The following is a 19,280-nucleotide window of genomic DNA, read 5'->3' on the forward strand; positions in this document are numbered from 1 at the left end:
ATTGATAAAGTGAAATAACACTAGTAAAAGAAAATTGTTTTTCATTAACTATTTACCCCTAAAAAAATCTAGAGTCGTAAACGTTTACTTATTAAACGTATTGTTAAGGTTTTATATTTGATTTGTCATCCCCATTTCAATGAACTACAAATTGATTATGAAGGTGATAAGTTATTTGATTACGTGCAAAAATCCCAAAAAATGGTATGTTAACAGCCTGTTTTGTAAAACCATGTTTTAGAAAACCACGACTTTCTATTGCTGGGTAGTGCAATATTTAAAACCCGATTAACACGAAATTTTCGAGTAGATAATTTTTTTTTTTACTTATTCTTAGGGCGAATTATGTGTTATTTTATATTTCCTAACAGCATTTAATTTTTGTATAAATAAATCTCCAATTTCAAATCTAAATCATTGACTGCCATATTCATAACAATTTACCAGAGGTTTATAGAACAAAATTTGTCTTATAAACCTTTGATAAATTGTTATGAATTCATAAGAATAGATCTCCTCGCCCGAAAAATGTTTATAACCTTCACTACAATGAAACGGTCTCCAGTTTGTAATTTCCACATTTTTTGATTATTATAGATATTGAAATAGATTTTGCAATAATAATTTTTCGGTCATTAATGTGTCTCTCATTAATTTTTAATAGAACAAATAAAATCAGTAATAAGAAGTGTTTTAGGCGAATATTGACTTTTATTGGACAAATATTTTTTATATAACATTTAGATATATGTATGTATATTTATTGCATTTTATTTTTTGCATTATTTATGTATATTAATATAAATATATATGTATTTATATAATTTTCATTTTTTATGTATGTATATGTATTATTATTATTATTATTTTTATTTGTAAAGAAATGTTTATTTAGTTATAAAGTAATTATATTTGTGGGATTTCGATTCGTTATTGTAGAAATATTAACTTCTTATTTTTTTTTTAATCCATTCACTTTTTTCAGCGAGTTTATTCTTTTACGTTTGTGTTATTTAGAAAATATAAGAAATTTTGAATTGAAGTCAAAAAGTACATCTATCAATAACATTTCATAATGTGTCCCTTATTTGATAATATTGTACGTTTTGTTTTCTTCTTTTAATTAAATTATTTTCTTCATATGTGTATGTGTTTTAAGAATCTGTTAAATTTTATTTTTTTTTTTATTATTACAAGTATTTTTTGTTTGGTTTTATTCATAAATTGTATTTATTAGCAGTATTTATTATTATATGTTTATTAAATTTAATAACTCAACTTGGATGTAGTTGGTTTTTATTGGTTTTTAATTTAAACGCTTTTTTAATTTTATTTTAATTCTGCATACATATGAACATATGCACATAGATTCATACATACATATGTATAATATACATATACATATTATATGTGTCTACATTCTCATAAAGGTTTTAGCATAATATTTCCCGAATTCATCTTTTAAATTTCAAACTAGGGCGACTTTTGAAACAAATGAAATCGGATATCGGAAAATTGTATTTTAAAATGATGTAATTCTTGTTGCGGCTGCTCCCAATCTGTGCTTTTCTATTTTACATACTTTCATATGTATACTTATATGTATGTTAAATTTTATAATTTTAGATCTAATGTTTATTTAATATAAATTTTTGTCAATATTCAATTGTAAATATATAGTAAATTTCATTTTTTTTTATAAATATAAGTAGTTCATCATGTTTTTAAGGGTCCCTTAATCAAGGGCTTGTTAGAGTTTTATCTTAATTTATTTAATCTCTTTTAATGTTTATTTATAATTATAGTTTTCTTGTTTTGTTTTCGTCTATTATTGTATTTTTATAAGACTTAAAGTCTTTTAATTTTAGCATTAATTCAATCCGTGATTTAAACTAAGTGGTAATGTTTAATATTAAGAAGAGCATCAATTAAAAATGAAATTTTTAAAATGTTAATTTTACACTGTGCGAGAAGGAATAAGGGAATGTAGGTCCCGTCAATATGTATTTTTTTTTATCGAAATTAAAATATTCATATGCAAAAAGAATTAGATACTGGTACAATTGACCAACATTTGATTGAATACAAAATGCTGATGCTGTTAAGATGAGTATGTTGTGATGTTATTGTTATAGTAGTTGATTCTGTTGTTAATTTTACTGTACTGTTGTATTGTACTGGTGGGGTTATATAGGGTGATTAGATTAGGGCCAATTCAAATGTATTGTACTGGAAGAAATGGTAACTTACCGACATGAAGAGTATTAGAATGATTTGCGGGTCTGTAAAATATGAGAAATATTTACTAAATAATTAAAATAAGGGGAAAATACTAAAGTATATAAAATGTTTACAAACAATATATGAATGAGTGTGCTATAATACAAACTAACACATGTATGTTTGTGTGCGAACATTTGTCTATTGATGTAAAGAAGTGTGGAAATTTTTAATACCTTACAAAAAGTAAACTAGCAGTTGCGGATGAACGTTGATTGGTAATCGAAGTCGAAGTAGTTGATGCCAATAATGTTTTATTGCTATCGAAAGTACGATGGAGATTATTGAAGGGAGATATTGTTGTTTCAACTAACGCCGCCTCTGAAGTGGTGTTGGTATTTTTGAAACATGAATTTTTTTGATTTGTAATATTTGTTATGTTAGTGTTCTGAGTTTCATTGTTTGTAGTAGATATTGGTTGATTTTGGACAAGAGACGGTGGGAAGATTTGTGTTGGTATTGTCATTGTACGTAAAGTGGGGCTAATATGTGAATTATTTGTTAGTGGTGTTTCTGTTGCTGCAACAGATGTTACTGTTGTGGATGATGATTGTGTTTGTAATGTCTGGTAAGAAGAGCTTCCAGATGCAGTGGCCATAAAAATTGAACCGCTAAGATTAGAATTTATCGAGTTGTTAGTCGAATTTGAAAAGCCTGACTTTACGTCAACTGAGGCGGATAAGTGAGACAAGTTTCCAGGTTTTAACACCGCGGAAGAAGTTGAAAAGGATGAAATTGAAGGGCAACGTAATCTCGAAACTGAATTGTTATTATTTGTATTTATTTGTTGCTGCTGTTGCAGTTGTTGTTTTTGCGATGAAAATATATTTCACCTGTTAACATGACTACGGTTTTGATTTTGATTTGGATTTATGCCGCCATTATTTGGTGGCTGAATACCAGAAGCTAAAATTAAAATTATTGAATTAAAATGCATGTTCAATCTTGGCATTATTTCTTACCTCCATAACTTGATGTGGATGCCGCATTTGGGTTCTGATAATAATCACGTCTGTTGTAATCGTTTGTCTCATATTCAACCGTTTCGTATGGAGCTCTAGCCGAATTCAAAGTGTTGATACCAATACCCGGCGTCTGAGGGCCGTGGGGGTTATGTCCAGCTGGGGTTTGTGTCGCTTGCCCTGTATATGTGGCATATGAATCGTATGAATGAGGTGCTTGATGGTGGTCATATGGCGGATTATCGTCGTAACCGCGACTATTAGTATGAAAATAATAAAAATTAGAGTATGTGTTTATAATGTCAGTAAAGTAATAATTACCCGTACGTTTCCTCCATTGCAGAACGTGCCTTTTCTAATATTGACATGACTTTCTGCTTGGGTGCTATATTGGTTTTGTTATATGACGTTACTGTGGATGAAGTTGGGCCAACAGCATTTTGGCTAGAAGATCTATATGGAGTAACATTTTTCGTTTGATTTGCCAATGAATTTGAACAGGATGGTCCCAATGAGGCAACAGCTGCGTTAGGTCCGCCTGTTAATATTCCAATGCCACTACCGCCACCGGCTGCACCCACTTGATATGGTGAAACTTTTTTGTTGAAGTTTAATGATTTTTGCTCATCAGAAATATGTGTGCTGTCCATAAGTTCCCGTAATTGCTCTTGTCTAATTACGTCGTTACTATCCGGTATAAGATATTTGCGCAATTCGGCCATTGCATATGCTACTCGAGCATAAGCTTCTGCTGGAGGAGCTACTGTAGATATTTCCACATGAAGATCACTGTTCAGATGAGAGTATTTAGGGTCTTTAGAATTGCGAAGTTCCTCTTCTTTAACACGGTCCCTCATTGAATTGCGCCCTAAAACTGTCATTTTACACATTGTTTCCTCTTGCAGTCTCCGCAAAGAATTTCCTTTCGGCCCCAACAATTTGCCCACAAAATTAAACTAAAATGAGTCAATTTTAATCTTTAAAACTAATTTTATGATCGAATTATACCTTAGGATGCTCTCTAATTGGAACTAGAACTTTCTGTGATACCCTCAAAGGCTTCTCACGATATATATCGGCATATTTCTGTTCCCTCGACGGTAGACGTCCTGTTGTCTGAACTTTCTCAATTTCTAGAAGACATTTTCAAATGATAAGTAGAGGGAATGAATAAATTCAAAGATCCTTTTTACCCGTATCTAAAAGTTTCTCAGCTATTGGAAATTTACGATCCATACGAGATTTTTCGTTTAGACAGTCCCTAATATAATCGTTTGCCTTTTCATTGAGGTAACTATTTTCACCTGGAGTCATATTTGTATTCGTGCCATGATGATGAAGATCTCCATGATTATTGTCGCCATTGTGCGGCCCTGTAGCTGTCATTTTACGCTGCTTTCCATATTCGCTTTCATCCTCAGCGTAATTGGAATATTCACCATTACCTTCGTAGGCATTGGCCATTTTTGTCTTACTCCCAAGATTATTTAGATCACTATAATTTTAATTTGACTTGTACTTCTAACAATTGCAAGATAATAATCTGTAATAAAATTCAGTATTTTTCATTTTATTACCTACAACCAAAAAATTTTACTTATTTTCTCAGGATGTAATAAGTACATATTTAGATATTAGATACCCTACTACCTCCCCGATAAACCCTACCCACATCCAAATAAACAAAAATTATGGGCAAATGTCGACACCAACGTACATTTTTTCCATTGTCTGAACTTTAAATACAAGAACTGATTGACCACTTATAAATTTTAATATGTACTTGATAATAAGTATGTATTTTCCTTGTCTAATATCTATGTACTTTAATTGGAAATGCACTTTCACTTTTCCTTCAAATACCAGTTCTCCGTGAGACTTTTATTTTAATTTAATGGAATTTTCAGAAACATTTAAACATAATTCCAATTAGTTTTTTTATATTCTTTGACACTATATTCATACTATTTTTTATATTTTCTAATAATAAATTTAATAGAAAATACCTTAAAAATATTGCAATTTCCTGAAATACTTCATTTGCGTCGGCTTCGATTTTTTTCCTTCAATTCAAATAAAAAAAAACAGGATGACCAGTGATGATAATCTTGCGATTTTGCCACCAGCGTTGTCAACTTTTTAGTTTCGAAAAACACCAAACTCAGGAAAAACGCTTATCTTTCATATAAAAACACTGACAGAAATATTGTAATATTTTCAAACTCAGTGTTAATGTTAAGAATATTTTTTGGAATAATAACAGAAATTAATATAAGGTAAGCGAGCGAATATTAGCCATTCAAATTCGATTACAACACAAAGTATACAGATGTGTCAGTTTTGACATTTTAGATTAATATTGGCCAAATATCAAATGAAATTTCTCAAATTATATTTTTTTTTTTATGGTGAAGCACTATTATCGTAGCACAATTTAATTTAAGAGCTGCAGTCGTCAAAAATATTTAAAAGCACTAAAAGCTATATATTGATTTCGAAGTTTATCACCCATATTCAATTATTTGAATTACTGTTGATTCAAATGGATTAAACAATTTTCAAATTGTTACAGATTTTTTATAGTAAATATTCCGGAGTTTTTTTTTAAACATTTATGAGTGTAAAAATCAATCAAATATATTTTCATATTTTTAAAATACAATTAAGGGTTAAAATAAAACTGTCAATGGCGTATTGTCAGCGATTTTTTTTTTGACATCTTAGGAATCCGGTAACACTGGCTGCCATCAAATTTGTTTTGTTAACTTTTCGTCAAATCTTTTTCCCCTAGTTATTTTTACTTATTTATACCGCCATAAAGTAAATTATACAAAATGTCCAGTGAGAACCTATTTGAAGAAGATTTTTCAGAAGAAATTATTACTGAGTTGGAACAGGAGTATGTAGCGGAATCTCTTAATGCAGATCGTGACGAAACAAATGAAGTTGATCTTAATGTCCCTGAATCCAGTAGTGCAGAAGTTGAATCTAATAAAAATGGTAATAGTTTAATTATTTCTATGAAGTTGTCACGCTAAAATATCGATTTCATATAATAGATAACAAGGTAAATCCAGCGACAACCGATCAGAAGCTATTCCAATTGCCTTTGACACGCATCCGCAATATTATGAAATTGGATCCCGACTTACATATAGCATCCAATGAAGCTGTATTTTTAGTTACGCGCGCAACGGAATTATTCATTGAATCCCTTGCCCAGGAGTCTTACAATTTTACTCTTGAATCGAAAAAGAAAACCATACAGAAACGTGATGTTGATTTAGCAATAGACGCAGTTGATAGTCTTATGTTTTTGGACGGTGCGATGACATTTTAAATGGAATATTCTACTTTTTTCCCTTACCATTCTTAGTTACCAATATTTTAAAATAAATACAAAAAAGAAAACATTTTTATGAGTTGGCTTTTTTTAATAAAATTTTATTACTTTATTTAATAAAAATGTGGATGCTTTGTATAGAACTTTATGTATTTGTATCATATACAAACATTTAAAGCTTTTATACTTACATTTGTCCACATAAAAATAACGTTCGATTACTACACCAGCGCCAAGCAGTTATTGTCGCTGCGCACTTCTCTTGGGAACAGGTCATTTGTGTTGTTGATGTAATTTATACAATTTATAAATTCGAATAATATACTGTTTTTATTGTGTTTTGTTGTTTAACTACTTAAATAAATTTATTTTTTATTTCATGTTTTATTTATTATATTTTTTTTAATGTTGTATTTTGTGTGAAGAAATAATTTTTTGAAGATTTCGTTTTTTATTATATTATTTATATTACTTATTTTTTTAATTTTGTTAAGTTTAAAATTAGATATACGTTGCTTTTTAGTTTTTACAAACAGGTTTGTTTTGATATTTAATTAGGATTACATTAGTTAGTTGCATACGTATAATTCATATTAATTTTCGGTTCCTTTTGAAGCCCCTAATAAAGCGCAATAACACGACGGTCCTTGAACGCCTTTGCAATTTAAACATCAATTGGATATTTAATAATAATTAAAATCCAAAAGCAAAAATGGCGCCTATAACTGTATTATATACTGTAACTGTATTATATACTAACCATTAATAATCACAATTATTTTAACTTATCAGTAGCTTAAATATAAAACCACACAACGTACCATTCGAAATTTTAGCAGATAATCAAAAATAACGTATAATTTGGCAGATAGGTGATTTTCTATTTAAGCTAACGATATTAAATACATTAAATTAAATATATGATTACATCTTTATTTCCCGGAGCGAATGCAATTAACTTAATGTCGGGTTTATGGGAAAAAATAATTACATTTTATTTATTTAAACATTATATTTTGTTTTGCAATAGTCTATAATGATAAATTTAAAATAATTTAGTTGTTCTTTTGTCTTTTTAATTAAAGTTTTCTTTATATTTTAGGTTTTAATAATTATTTGTAACCAGTTATGTATTATGTTTGTTAGGTTTTGATGACATCCATCAATATATTGCATGTATGTAGTTGGAGCTTCAGTTATTTAACAGATTTTATTTGTTTTTGCTTTTAATTCATTTTGTTTTGTGTTGTTCAATTTTAATTTTTTGATGTTAACGTATTTTTGGATAGGGAGCTGAACGATAACGAACACTTTCACGGGAACGTGATCCACTAGTCTCATAGTGTGATGAAGAATGTGATGTTGATGTTGTTGGCCGATATGCAGACGACGAAGAACGGCCATTACTTGTTTTAGCTAATTTAGAAGAAGAGTGAGTTGTTGGTTTGGTTTTATTTTTTATTGGATTTTGTTTGTTTTTATTTGTTTTTATTTAATTCAATTAATTAATTGTTTGATTTGATTTTAAGTTTGTAGTTTTATGGCATTAATTTATTTTCATTTTTAAATTGAATTGATAAAAAATATGAAAAATAAAGAAAGTTGAGATATGGATCTACAAATTGTACAAATCCTTCCTTTTTTATATAGAGGATTATTTGTATAGTAAGAATTTTATGAGGACGTGTATCTGATTTGATAAACGCGTAAAAAGCACAATAGTGACATTTTCGGACACAAACTTATTATAAAAGGTTTGTAGATTGGCTACAGCCAGATTTACTATTTTTTTTATTAAAGTTATGTATAAATTAAATAATTTGCCATTTCCTTCTGCGTTAACATTTTGCTGTATAAATTTAATAACTGTTAATTTGGACGGAGCAGTAAGAACGATTGTGGCCACAATTTAACGAATTTAAATATTTAACATATTTTTTGTATAGTGCTTTTTTATATTTTGTAAGTTTTAGGTTTATTAAATTTCAATAGTTTTGTTACACGTTTCTTTTTATTTTTCAGTTATTGTTAAATATAAAACAAAAACGAAAATTAATTTTTAATTTAAATTCGTTATTAATTGGTTTGCATTAAAAACATTCTTTGTTCTTTTGTTTAGTTAATAACTTGATTATTATTTGTAATTCGGACGTTATTTTCATTCAATTCAATTTGTTTATTTAGATATATATGATTTAAAAAAGTTTTTCGACACGTTTAAATGTTGGGTTTATTTTCGTAGAATTTCTCTGTAACATAAAACTTTTTTTGGAAATTTAAAAAATAAACTTACCTGCATAAGCAGCTGCTGCATATGATGACGAATGAGGGTGGTAATCACGTCTGTAGTCACGCTCGTATGATGAACTTTCATATGGAGCATGATGTGTACTTGAATGCTTTGAAGAAGATGGTGGTGGCGGTGTGCCGTAGCGATCGTACTCACTTGGGTGATCATATAGATCATGATCTCGAGACCTGCAAATTATTTTTATTTTTATGAGGCTGAGTTATAAGGAATGGTAATCCCGTTTTACTTACCTATGGGACTTTATCATAGTATAACTTGGATCCTCCATAACATAACGGGCCTTCTCCAATATGGAATATACTTTTGGTTTGGTTGACTTGTCAAATGATGGTGGTGGTGGTGGAGTTCTGAGGGAATATAATGTTATTATTTGCTAAAAATGAGTACAAATTTTGTCATATTCACCTGCTGCCATATGTAGCTGAGTGGTCTCCATACGTTTTCGCGTAATGAGACTTTTTATATATGCGATCTTTTCCGTCCAATTCGCGCATTTGTTCAATCCGTATGTTGTCGTTCGCATCGGGTATCATGAATTTTCGTATCTCTGCCAAAGCGTACGCCAACCGATGGTACGCTTCAGATGGTGGAGCTACTGTGGATATCTCCACATGGAGATCTCTGCTTAAGTGTGCATACTTTGGATTCCCAGAATTACGAAGTTCCTCTTCTTTGGCATGATCTCGCATAGAATTGCGCCCTAATACAGTCATCTTACAAAAGGTTTCTTCTTGTAATTGTCTCAAAGTATTCCCTTTCGGTCCCATTATTTTGCCAACAAAGTTAAATTTTGGATACTCCTTTATGGGAAAAAGTACTTTTTGGGCTACTCTAATAGGTTTTTCATTGTAAACATTAGCATACACCTCTGGTTTCGGTATCCGTCCACTAATTAAGATGCGTTCAATTTCTACATTTCCACGCCCCAAGTGAAATAGAAAGAAAAAACACGTATACAAACACATGCGTACATACATACAATGATAGGTACAAATCCAAAATGGTGGATTAGTAAAAATGAATAGGAAAGCAAAACATTGAAAACTTACCGTCATCCAAGAGCCTTTTACATACATTGTACTTATTGGAGTCCAGTAAGCTTTTTTCTTGCACACACTCCTCTAAATAGGCTGCAGTTTTCTCATTGAGCGGCGGGGCATCGTGCTGTACTGCAGTTTGCTGGGCTTCGTCTCCATCGATTCCGGTCTCCGCTTTTATATTTTCCTCATCATTACGTCTTTTACGTTTATAATCCGAAGTATCTTCACTTGTGTAATCACGGTCATAATCACGCGGCATCTTTTTGTTTTTTATAATTTTTTTATATTTCAGCAAAAGATTCTCCTCTTTTTCACTTTACAGAAATAAAATGTGTATAATAACAAGCAGAGCCCTGCGCCGACAAATAAAAACAGCGGCGGCTGACACTAAATATGTCGGCGGCAGCTTAAAATCGACTGTAAGCCGGCTAAGTTTTCAACTACGTTTAGTTCAAGGCGAATTCACATAAGGTTGTGTTATTCAATCAGCTGATTACTTTTCGCCTAGTTTTCGTAGCTGTCAAAGTTCGTTAATTTTTACATTTTTGCATTTCAAAATTTCCGTTAAACGAAGAAAAACTTCGTTAGTATTTTGAATTATTTATGTAATAAATGTTATTTAAGAAAAAAATGTTTTCTATTAAAGCTACGTTCACAATGATAGAGTACTCCAGCACATTGTATTTCTGTTTCTTTTTATCAACAATATTTGAAATTTGACTATCTCGTTTTAATTCACTCACACAGAGTAGAGTACTCTGCCATTGTGAACGTAGCTTAAATGTTAACATATTAAACAATATATTTTTTACTGCTACTACCTTATGTAAATTCGCCTTGGCAGGATTGAAGTAAAAGCAGAGACCCGAATTAGGCGCGTAAACAAGAAAAATTCTGAGGCGAAGCATATACAACCAACGGTTAGTAAAGTTTTACACCGCCCAAGTTTTAATGAGCGGCTTATTATTAGATAAAAGAAAACTTGCTTAAATGAAAACAAAATAATTTTATATTGCAAAATTCCATAAATTTAGCGAAAGTATTCTGCAAATTATACAAAATATGGCGAAATTTTCAAGCCGTATTAAGCTGAAAAATTTTCGGCGGCGGCGGCTTTGACATTTAGTTCGGCGACTAGGCTTAGTCGGTTTAAAGCTGAATCGCAAAAGACAACTCCAGCTACAGGCTGTACAGAGCCGCATCATATATTTAAGTTAACCCCGTTAATTTAAGTATTTTAACCCTTAAACACCTAACGTCGGCCACAGTGACCCCACCATTATATTTTATTACAAAGTAATTAAAGCGTTAGAAGAATATAAAACTTTTGTTAAGTCCACTTTATTGATAAAACATTTGTATGTGATGGAGATTTTTTAATTAAAATTTAATTTTTAAACTAAAAAAGTGACCGACATAAGGTGGTCGCTTAAAAAAGTTTAAACGGCGTTCAAAAATTTTTGCGTACATGTATTTTTTTTGCAAAAAAGAGAGTATTCTGACAGTTGAATCGCCGTTTTTCTGTTGAGAAATGACATCGCTATTATAATTGATTTAAAGTGAATAGCACATTTAAAATAGAAGAAGCATTATCCTTGGTGAATTTTATGTATTTTTTCTTCCTATTAATTATTGACATTACACAAGCAGAATATTGTTAATTTCATTTAAAATTGTTGAAAAAAATATACATATTATATCGTTTTGTGCTCTGATATTGGGAATAAGAACAAAGTGAACAATATTACGCGATTTTAATAGCATTCAGCACTTTAAAATAATTGTGTTTAATAGAGCTTTTCCGGGGTTTGATTTTGTCTCACATATTCACTCTTATGGCGGAAAACGGTATGCGTGTGGGAATGGACCAGTCGAATGATGGCGGCGGTGGCAGTGGTGGAGGGGGAGGAGCAACCGTTAGCAATGGTCACCACCATGATCTTGAACATGGCACTGAGAAATCGTCAACCACACGTCTAAGTGAGGCGTCCCAGAAGTATATGCAAGAGCTGTTAGTGGAACGTGCAAAGTTGGAAAATAATTTCCCTTTAGCTGTGAAGTTAATAGATGAAGGTAGTATATAAGAAATCAGCATCAAATATTTAATTATCTGTATCTTGTAAATGTATATAGCTTTAGAACGTGTGCAGCTGAATGGCCGTATTCCTGCTAGGGAGCAGTATGCAGACGTTTATCAGCAAAGGACTATAAAACTTTCGCAAAAAGTTCATGTGCCTATAAAGGATAAAAAGGTATTTTGTCAATTTGTCCTATTAGTAGTTTCTTTATATTTATATTGTTTATTTATGGGACAGTTCAACTATGTTGGCAAGCTTTTAGGTCCAAAAGGCAACTCGTTGCGTCGCCTACAGGAAGAAACTCAGTGTAAAATTGTTATTTTGGGCCGCTTTTCAATGAAGGATCGTGCTCGTGAGGAGGAATTGCGCAACTCGGCTGATATAAAATATGCCCACCTAAATCTGCCACTACATGTCGAAGTTTCTACCATAGCACCACCGGCAGAGGCTTATGCCCGTATAGCATATGCTTTGGCTGAATTAAGACGTTACTTGATACCAGACAAGCATGATGACATACGCCAGGAACAATTTAGAGAATTAATGGAGGATCCGGAAGCAGCCAAAAAGATAACAATGCGTCAACAACAACAACAACAGCAGCAGCACCAACATCAACAAACTGGTATTGGCCAAGGGGCTGGAAGTATTGGGGTTGGTAACAACAACATCAATAGTGCCATTTCTGGTGGTGGCAGCAATAACAATAATCATCGTTCCAATAGTTCATCGAATTATAGGTAAAATAGGCATTATAAATAAGCATATGTATGCTATTTCCGTTCTAATCATTGAAATTTTCCATTCATTAGAAATAAATACCAACCACAATCTCAACACTATCATCACAATGATGAGACTGTATACTATCGATCCCATAACAATTCGTACCACCAACCAAAACCTTACGTGCCAGGTAATATTTTGAATTTTTTAAATAAAACTGAGATTGAAAACTTAACAGCTCTGAAATTGAGCAATTTGTGGTATTATACCGAAGACAAAGAGTGCAAGACCGTACATTGCAATTTCACCAATTCCAATGTGTTACGACAAAGTAAAATTGAAAAAATTCAATTAAAATTAATAGATTATAAGAAACAAGGAAAGCAAGATTTTAAGATTCTGTATGGAAACCACAGTTTTTTATTCTTCAAACATAATTTTTAATACTGTTTTTCGTTCTCGTATTATTAATTGAAATATTTTAACGAAAACAAAAAAAGTAAATTTGCCCTTTCTTGAAACTTTTCCAAATTTAGGGGGGGGTGCTTACAGATCAATAATATTTATTGTATGAATTGAAGAGATGATCTATGCCTTGAAGTTCATTAGAAGAGCGTAAAGAAACTATTGATTGTATATGTTTATTGAGTAAAAGTGATTCGAATTAAAAATAACTTCCTGTATAGCACTATTGTAATATATTGGAATATCATGGCCTCTCAAGTTTCTACATAAATTCTTTCATATATTTGATTTATTTTCAGGTAACCAACGTGCAAATCCCATGCACTCAGCAATACCACCACAAGCTACTATTGTAGGAGCTTCACCGACAGGAATGCCAGTTGTTAGTGCAGCCAATTACAGTGGGCGTGGTCCTGGTATAATACCGAACAGTCCAGCTGCCGCTGCAGTAGTTGGGGGTTTAAATCCAAATATACGATATCGACCATCCCAACTGCCGCCATATCAATTTGCTAAGAAATAATTTTTGAATTGCTGTAAAACAGCTCAAGATTGTGTTTATTCAGTTCTATGTTGATGTTTAATTTAATTTTAGTTTTTTATTTTTTTTTATTTTTAATTTTTATATTTCATATTATACATTTTGAAACATTTTGTTTGTTACCAATTTACAATACGCAAAAAATACTAAATACTAAAGGTGTGTTTTATATTTTTTCAAATATATGCATAAAAACACACCCAAATACGATGTCATAAAAATAATACACACTATATTTAACACTAGAGTGCTCCATACTTTTTATGCGCTACATGAACGTACACAATATTAAGGAAGAACGTATCTGGACAAAATTTATATGTTGGTTATCTCGAAAGAACTCTTATCATTCAGTGTTGATAATATGTATTATACAGTTTAATATTTAATTATTGTTTCGAATAGAATTGTTCATTTAATCCTTTTTATGTTTTTCCTTTTTTTCATTTTCATGTATTTTTTATTTCAGTTAAACTACCATTGTGTGTAAATATTATCAAAATTGGACGGTGAATGTTTCAAGATTTCCTATAAGTATATCAATATCAAATACATGACCATGTGGAACTGAGTCGAAATTGTCGTAGGGTGTTAAAAATTAACGACTGACATCTCCTTTCATTACATTTAGGTACGTTGACTTGTCTCATTAATTAAATTTTCTATTTTTCATACATTAATGAAGAACTCTGATATACATACATAAATACATACATACAAACAAACATACCATCAAACTTACGTGCATACATGAATACATCGTGTACATATGTATACATATTGCATACACATATACATACATAAGTACATAAATACATCCACACAAACATGAATACTTTTTGAAACAACATTTAATGTAGTTTTTTATTATACAAACTTGTTTTTATTTCATTGATTAATTGATCGATTAATGATTATACAATTATAATACATACATGCATAAATAATATTACTATTATTACTATTACATACATATTTTATTTTATGGTTTGTTATTTAAGTGTTTTCCCATCTCTTTAATTATTTTACAAAACCAAGGAAAATATAAATAATTTTAATAATTTAAAAGTTAATGGTTAAAAACAAAAAATAGTTATGAATCAACAATAAATATTTGTGTTTATATTATTATGATTGCTGAAATGTTGCAACAAGGGAGAGGTAGACGTAACCAAGTCATTGCTAGCGCATTAGTAAAAATTTCGTTGTAATTTAATCTTTGCAAATTTCGTGGGATAACCAATTTGGATTGCTCTGCAAAGACAGATTAATGTAAACAAAATTATTAACGTTTTATACTATATAATAGATTTTACCTTTACTTCAACATTTGTCTGCAATCTATTTTTTAAAGAGGCATTTTTAAATTTTCGCGGTAGTACAAATTTGAAAACTGGCCTTAATATAGAAAAATAAACGATTTCTGCCACCGATATGAAACTAAAACCCATAAACAGGCCCATAATACCTCCAATATTAGCTAAAAGATAGAAAAAATTAAATAATTTCGTGACTTTTTTGGTACAATTTTTAAAACAATATGACACTGACTCATCAAAAACTAAATTTTTCTTTAAAATTGTAATTTTAAATGATGTTGATTTTAAATGATGTTAAAAGTAATATCCTTCAAATATATTTTTGCACATACTTAGTTATTGTATTGTAACTTACATAGGAATTCCGTCAAACCAATGTAGACATTTTTTAAATCGCCATAAAATACTGATTCACGATAGTAAAAATGAACAATGGCAATATTTTTTCGCATTTCGTCTTTGGGCATATTGCGCAGTATGCTATTTTGAATAGTGTAATTACGTTCGGCCAGTGGCCCTGAAAAGGAGTCTGGAAGAAAATTCAGATCAAAGCAGCCTGGTAGACAGCGCTTTAAACACAAACTATCTGGAGACACTAGTGTCCACTCTTTGCTCGCTTTGTTAATACAGAAACTCTCATTTACGGTACATACGGTGGCATTGTTGTAGACCAGGGGATAATTGTATGGTATGCAGGTGCACTGCTGATACAAGTATATAGCCTGACATTCGCTTTCGCAATTGCGTCGCGTGTAGTACTTGTAATAGAGTAGCCGTTCCTCATTCATAAAAACACATTGACGACGATTACGATGTATGGATCGAATAGATGGGACAGCTTCTGATCCTAAAGCATCAATACGAAAACGAGTTTCATAACCTAGAGGTACAGTCAGTCCAGTTTCTTTGACCGAAGGCGTTTCAATGGGGTTGTGAAGTGAAATTTTTATTCCGGGACCATTTGTTGAAGAGCAATAATATTCATCTAATTCAGCATTCAAAATGACCGATAATCCCATTGAAACTCCTGTACCTAAAGAAAACAAGTACAAACATTATAATAATTTTTAGAGACAGTTAATAGAACTTTGACCTACCAGAGGCTGGTCTAGGATAAAATTTCTCTGGTAAATTGTTTTGATAACCACTTTCAGGATTCCAATTAACTGCTTTTGTTACTTTGTCATCCTTTAAATCCTTTATAATATCATATCTAAAAAGATTCACTCCAATTAAGTATGAATGTTGAAATATGTACAATGTAAATACGTGTAACTTACTTTCCTTTGTACAAAAATTCTGGATGCAAAGTGTTGAAAACACAACAGAGACCTTCATCTGTCATCACTTCGCGAAATAATTCGCTGCAGTTATAGACTATAGAACTTATTTGGCAATAAATTAACATACGAGCACAAGGTTGGGCATGCTTTACGTTTAAACATGTGCAAAAAATTATTGCGAAAGAAATTTAACAAGAATTATACAGTACAAACCTTTATAACAAAATCGGCTATTCTTAAGTTGTTATTTTTAATATTGTTTTTATCGGCCAACCGTTCATCGTATTCCGATTCAGTAAAACATAAAAATTGCAAAATATCATATTCTAGCGAATCTCTGTAATTATAAATAAAAAACACAAAATTCAGTTTTGTGTAATTTGAGTAAATCTTGAAACAATTTTATAATCTTACTCTGAATAATTTGCAACTTTTGAATTAAGCACTTGATTCATGTTGCACAAAGTCATGGCGGGAAATGGCACTTTAAGTATAGATGTCGGATGGGGACTTATACCAATAATAACAGGAGTACTATCCCATTTTGCGTACACATTTGATATTAAATTTGCAACAATTATAACGGCAGCTACAAACGAGGCAAAGAAAAATAATCTGAAAATGGGAACATATTTTATTTATGATTGTAAGAATTTTGTTAAATTAGTTTCACAACTACAAGAGCTCCAATGTTTAGTAATGTTGTCTGTATGTGACTAATTAACACAACTTACTTTTCCCATATTGTAAGCGAACTATCTGCTAAATATTTAAGGCCGTGTAATGTAGTTTCCTGTAAATATTTCTTTATATTATCCATACAATATACTTGAACAATTTCACTTTTTCTTTGTTTTTTGCGGATTTGATTTGCCATATTGCGTTTTAAATCCTTTCCGCTTTCTCTTACACTAAACTTAATACTGAAATAATATTTAGTTAACAAAATGAAGGTTTAAATTAAACTGAACTTTTCGAAATTAAGAATGTTTCATTTATTTTCTCAATTACTTAATTGTATTATGCTCCAAAATTAAATGTATTATTTATACACTGTGGAAAATGATGTTCCTAATATAAATGTAAAGAGGGTTGCTAAATTTTTAACATTCTTTTATTAATTAAATTTTATTTTAAATCTAAAAACTCGAGTACATTTTCCGATAATTTTTCATTGTCAAAAAGAGACAAATTTGAATACTTCAAAATTTAATTATTTTTTAGATACATATTTCTATTTACACATGACTATTTCGAAAGGTGTATGTTAATAAGCCTAATTACTATATGTACGAAAGTTTTTTCTTTTCTAGAATTGAAATTAAAATGAAGTATTAATTAAAAATAAATTTATTGATGACTCCACAGTGTTTTTTTACAAGTAGGTTTTTTTTGTACAAATTGAGAAGTTAACTGACATTAAAAGTTTTTTTTTCGTGGTAATTATATTGAAGATACTGTTTTTGTTGTTGTAAATTACCTTTTAAAGACATGATGACATTTGTTTGTTTGTCTATTACATATATACATGTCTATACATTTTAAAATATACATATGTACATAATGCACATACATAATGTGTTCCGATAGACGAATATCATCTTATCGCAATGCATAATTTGTTTCTTTAACGAGCTTCTTCAAATTTGTGTGTTTTACGTTAAAAAAATTTATACAGGGTAAGAGTAAAATTTGGAAAAGAAATAATTTATGATGTTTCTCTGATGTGATGATGAGTTTTATTAATATTCTTCTTGAATAATTTAAATTATTTACACGAATTACAGCATAAGAGATCGAGTAAAATTTTTCCATTTTTAAACATTCGATATCGAACATGAAATCTACAACGCTAATTCGATCACGTATGTGGTAATTCGGCCTCAGATTTTTAAAATGTTTGTTTTAGTTGTCCGTACGGGACGTATGATTATTATGATTTTCAAATAACACGTATACGCCCTCTGACTAGACATAAACAAACAATTATGACGTTAACTTATTAAAGTTGTGAAAATGAAAGAATGAATGATTGTATTGATTGTTTATTTATGTTACAAATTTTAACAATCATTATTTTTATATTTTTTTATCATTTTTCTTCCGTATGGAACGTTACATAAAGAAATTATTGATGTTGAAGACATTTTTGAAAAATGCGATTTTATTTTTGTATATTCTTATATGTAAGTTCTCACTCAACCTGCCGTATTAAATACATGCGTACTTATGTATGTACATACGTTTCCAATTTATCGTTTGTTTATAATTTATAGTTAAAACTTAATTAAACTATAAAACGACCACAATAGCTTAACAAATGTTTAGTTCATAAAAGAAAACTCACATATGTACATGTGTATGTGTGTACGTTCTTATGTACACATTTAGTAGAAAATCACATATGCCATTCAAATTAAAATAGATTACACGGTGTGAACGTGAAAAAATTTTTCACTAATATGATTTTTATTTTAATATATTAATTAATAATGCCTAAGTGAAAGATCGCAATCAAATCGCATTGGGGTAGGATTAAAATATTTAGGAAATATATTGGGTTAATCGGATCAACTAGCCATTTGCGACTACAATGAAAGTATGAATTACGAATAAAACTGTTATACGAACATTGTCATTCGATTTGTAATGTACATACATATGTATGTATGTATTAACGTGCTTTTTAAAAATATAGCAGCATTTTTGTAAAGTAATTTACTATACAATGCAAAATATAATGATAATTACAGCACTAAATGCAAAAATATCTCTGCCACGTAAAAAAGCGACTAATGCTAGAAGAAGCTTTTGTTGTTTTAGTTGAAAACATTGACAGTAGAGGAGTATTCTAAGGTACTATATACAAACAGTCAACACTAATTACAACAGTTTCAAAATATTTTGGAGTATGTATTTCGAAGTAACTAGT

The 19,280-nt window shown here is 30.3% G+C and overlaps 5 protein-coding genes across 5 annotated transcripts; 2 read left to right on the forward strand and 3 right to left on the reverse strand.

The window, feature by feature from the left end:
* Nucleotides 1–1,661: 1,661 nt before the first annotated feature.
* Nucleotides 1,662–5,373, reverse strand: LOC119600097 (KH domain-containing, RNA-binding, signal transduction-associated protein 2). The gene is made up of 8 exons (XM_037950156.1): nucleotides 5,249–5,373; nucleotides 4,436–4,785; nucleotides 4,251–4,375; nucleotides 3,564–4,198; nucleotides 3,243–3,499; nucleotides 2,457–3,186; nucleotides 2,251–2,282; nucleotides 1,662–2,177 (listed from the first exon to the last, which is right to left on the reverse strand). The coding sequence occupies exons 2-6, from the start codon at nucleotides 4,704–4,706 to the stop codon at nucleotides 3,110–3,112; spliced, it is 1,365 nt and encodes a 454-aa protein (XP_037806084.1). The 5' UTR covers nucleotides 4,707–4,785; nucleotides 5,249–5,373; the 3' UTR covers nucleotides 1,662–2,177; nucleotides 2,251–2,282; nucleotides 2,457–3,109.
* Nucleotides 5,374–5,954: 581 nt separating this feature from the next.
* Nucleotides 5,955–6,653, forward strand: LOC119600101 (DNA polymerase epsilon subunit 4). Its single transcript, XM_037950159.1, has 2 exons — nucleotides 5,955–6,242; nucleotides 6,302–6,653. The coding sequence occupies exons 1-2, from the start codon at nucleotides 6,077–6,079 to the stop codon at nucleotides 6,580–6,582; spliced, it is 447 nt and encodes a 148-aa protein (XP_037806087.1). The 5' UTR covers nucleotides 5,955–6,076; the 3' UTR covers nucleotides 6,583–6,653.
* Nucleotides 6,654–7,504: 851 nt separating this feature from the next.
* LOC119600100 (KH domain-containing, RNA-binding, signal transduction-associated protein 2) lies at nucleotides 7,505–10,304 on the reverse strand. The gene is made up of 5 exons (XM_037950158.1): nucleotides 9,946–10,304; nucleotides 9,302–9,806; nucleotides 9,127–9,243; nucleotides 8,879–9,063; nucleotides 7,505–8,001 (listed from the first exon to the last, which is right to left on the reverse strand). The coding sequence occupies exons 1-5, from the start codon at nucleotides 10,193–10,195 to the stop codon at nucleotides 7,856–7,858; spliced, it is 1,203 nt and encodes a 400-aa protein (XP_037806086.1). The 5' UTR covers nucleotides 10,196–10,304; the 3' UTR covers nucleotides 7,505–7,855.
* Nucleotides 10,305–11,450: 1,146 nt separating this feature from the next.
* LOC119600088 (KH domain-containing, RNA-binding, signal transduction-associated protein 3) lies at nucleotides 11,451–14,846 on the forward strand. Its single transcript, XM_037950141.1, has 5 exons — nucleotides 11,451–12,009; nucleotides 12,070–12,188; nucleotides 12,252–12,754; nucleotides 12,827–12,930; nucleotides 13,505–14,846. Exons 1-5 carry the CDS (start codon nucleotides 11,772–11,774, stop codon nucleotides 13,726–13,728), a joined length of 1,188 nt encoding a protein of 395 aa, XP_037806069.1. The 5' UTR covers nucleotides 11,451–11,771; the 3' UTR covers nucleotides 13,729–14,846.
* A 112-nt stretch (nucleotides 14,847–14,958) lies between these two features.
* On the reverse strand, nucleotides 14,959–17,755 carry LOC119600116 (pickpocket protein 28). The gene is made up of 8 exons (XM_037950184.1): nucleotides 17,083–17,755; nucleotides 16,763–16,963; nucleotides 16,562–16,685; nucleotides 16,346–16,494; nucleotides 16,163–16,278; nucleotides 15,421–16,098; nucleotides 15,063–15,226; nucleotides 14,959–15,000 (listed from the first exon to the last, which is right to left on the reverse strand). The coding sequence occupies exons 1-8, from the start codon at nucleotides 17,223–17,225 to the stop codon at nucleotides 14,959–14,961; spliced, it is 1,617 nt and encodes a 538-aa protein (XP_037806112.1). The 5' UTR covers nucleotides 17,226–17,755.
* Nucleotides 17,756–19,280: the final 1,525 nt, after the last annotated feature.

The sequence above is a fragment of the Lucilia sericata genome, unplaced genomic scaffold, assembly GCF_015586225.1.
Source record: "Lucilia sericata isolate MDLA Ls3-8-SP2 unplaced genomic scaffold, ASM1558622v1 Contig000104F_arrow, whole genome shotgun sequence".
Classification (NCBI taxonomy): domain Eukaryota; kingdom Metazoa; phylum Arthropoda; class Insecta; order Diptera; family Calliphoridae; genus Lucilia; species Lucilia sericata.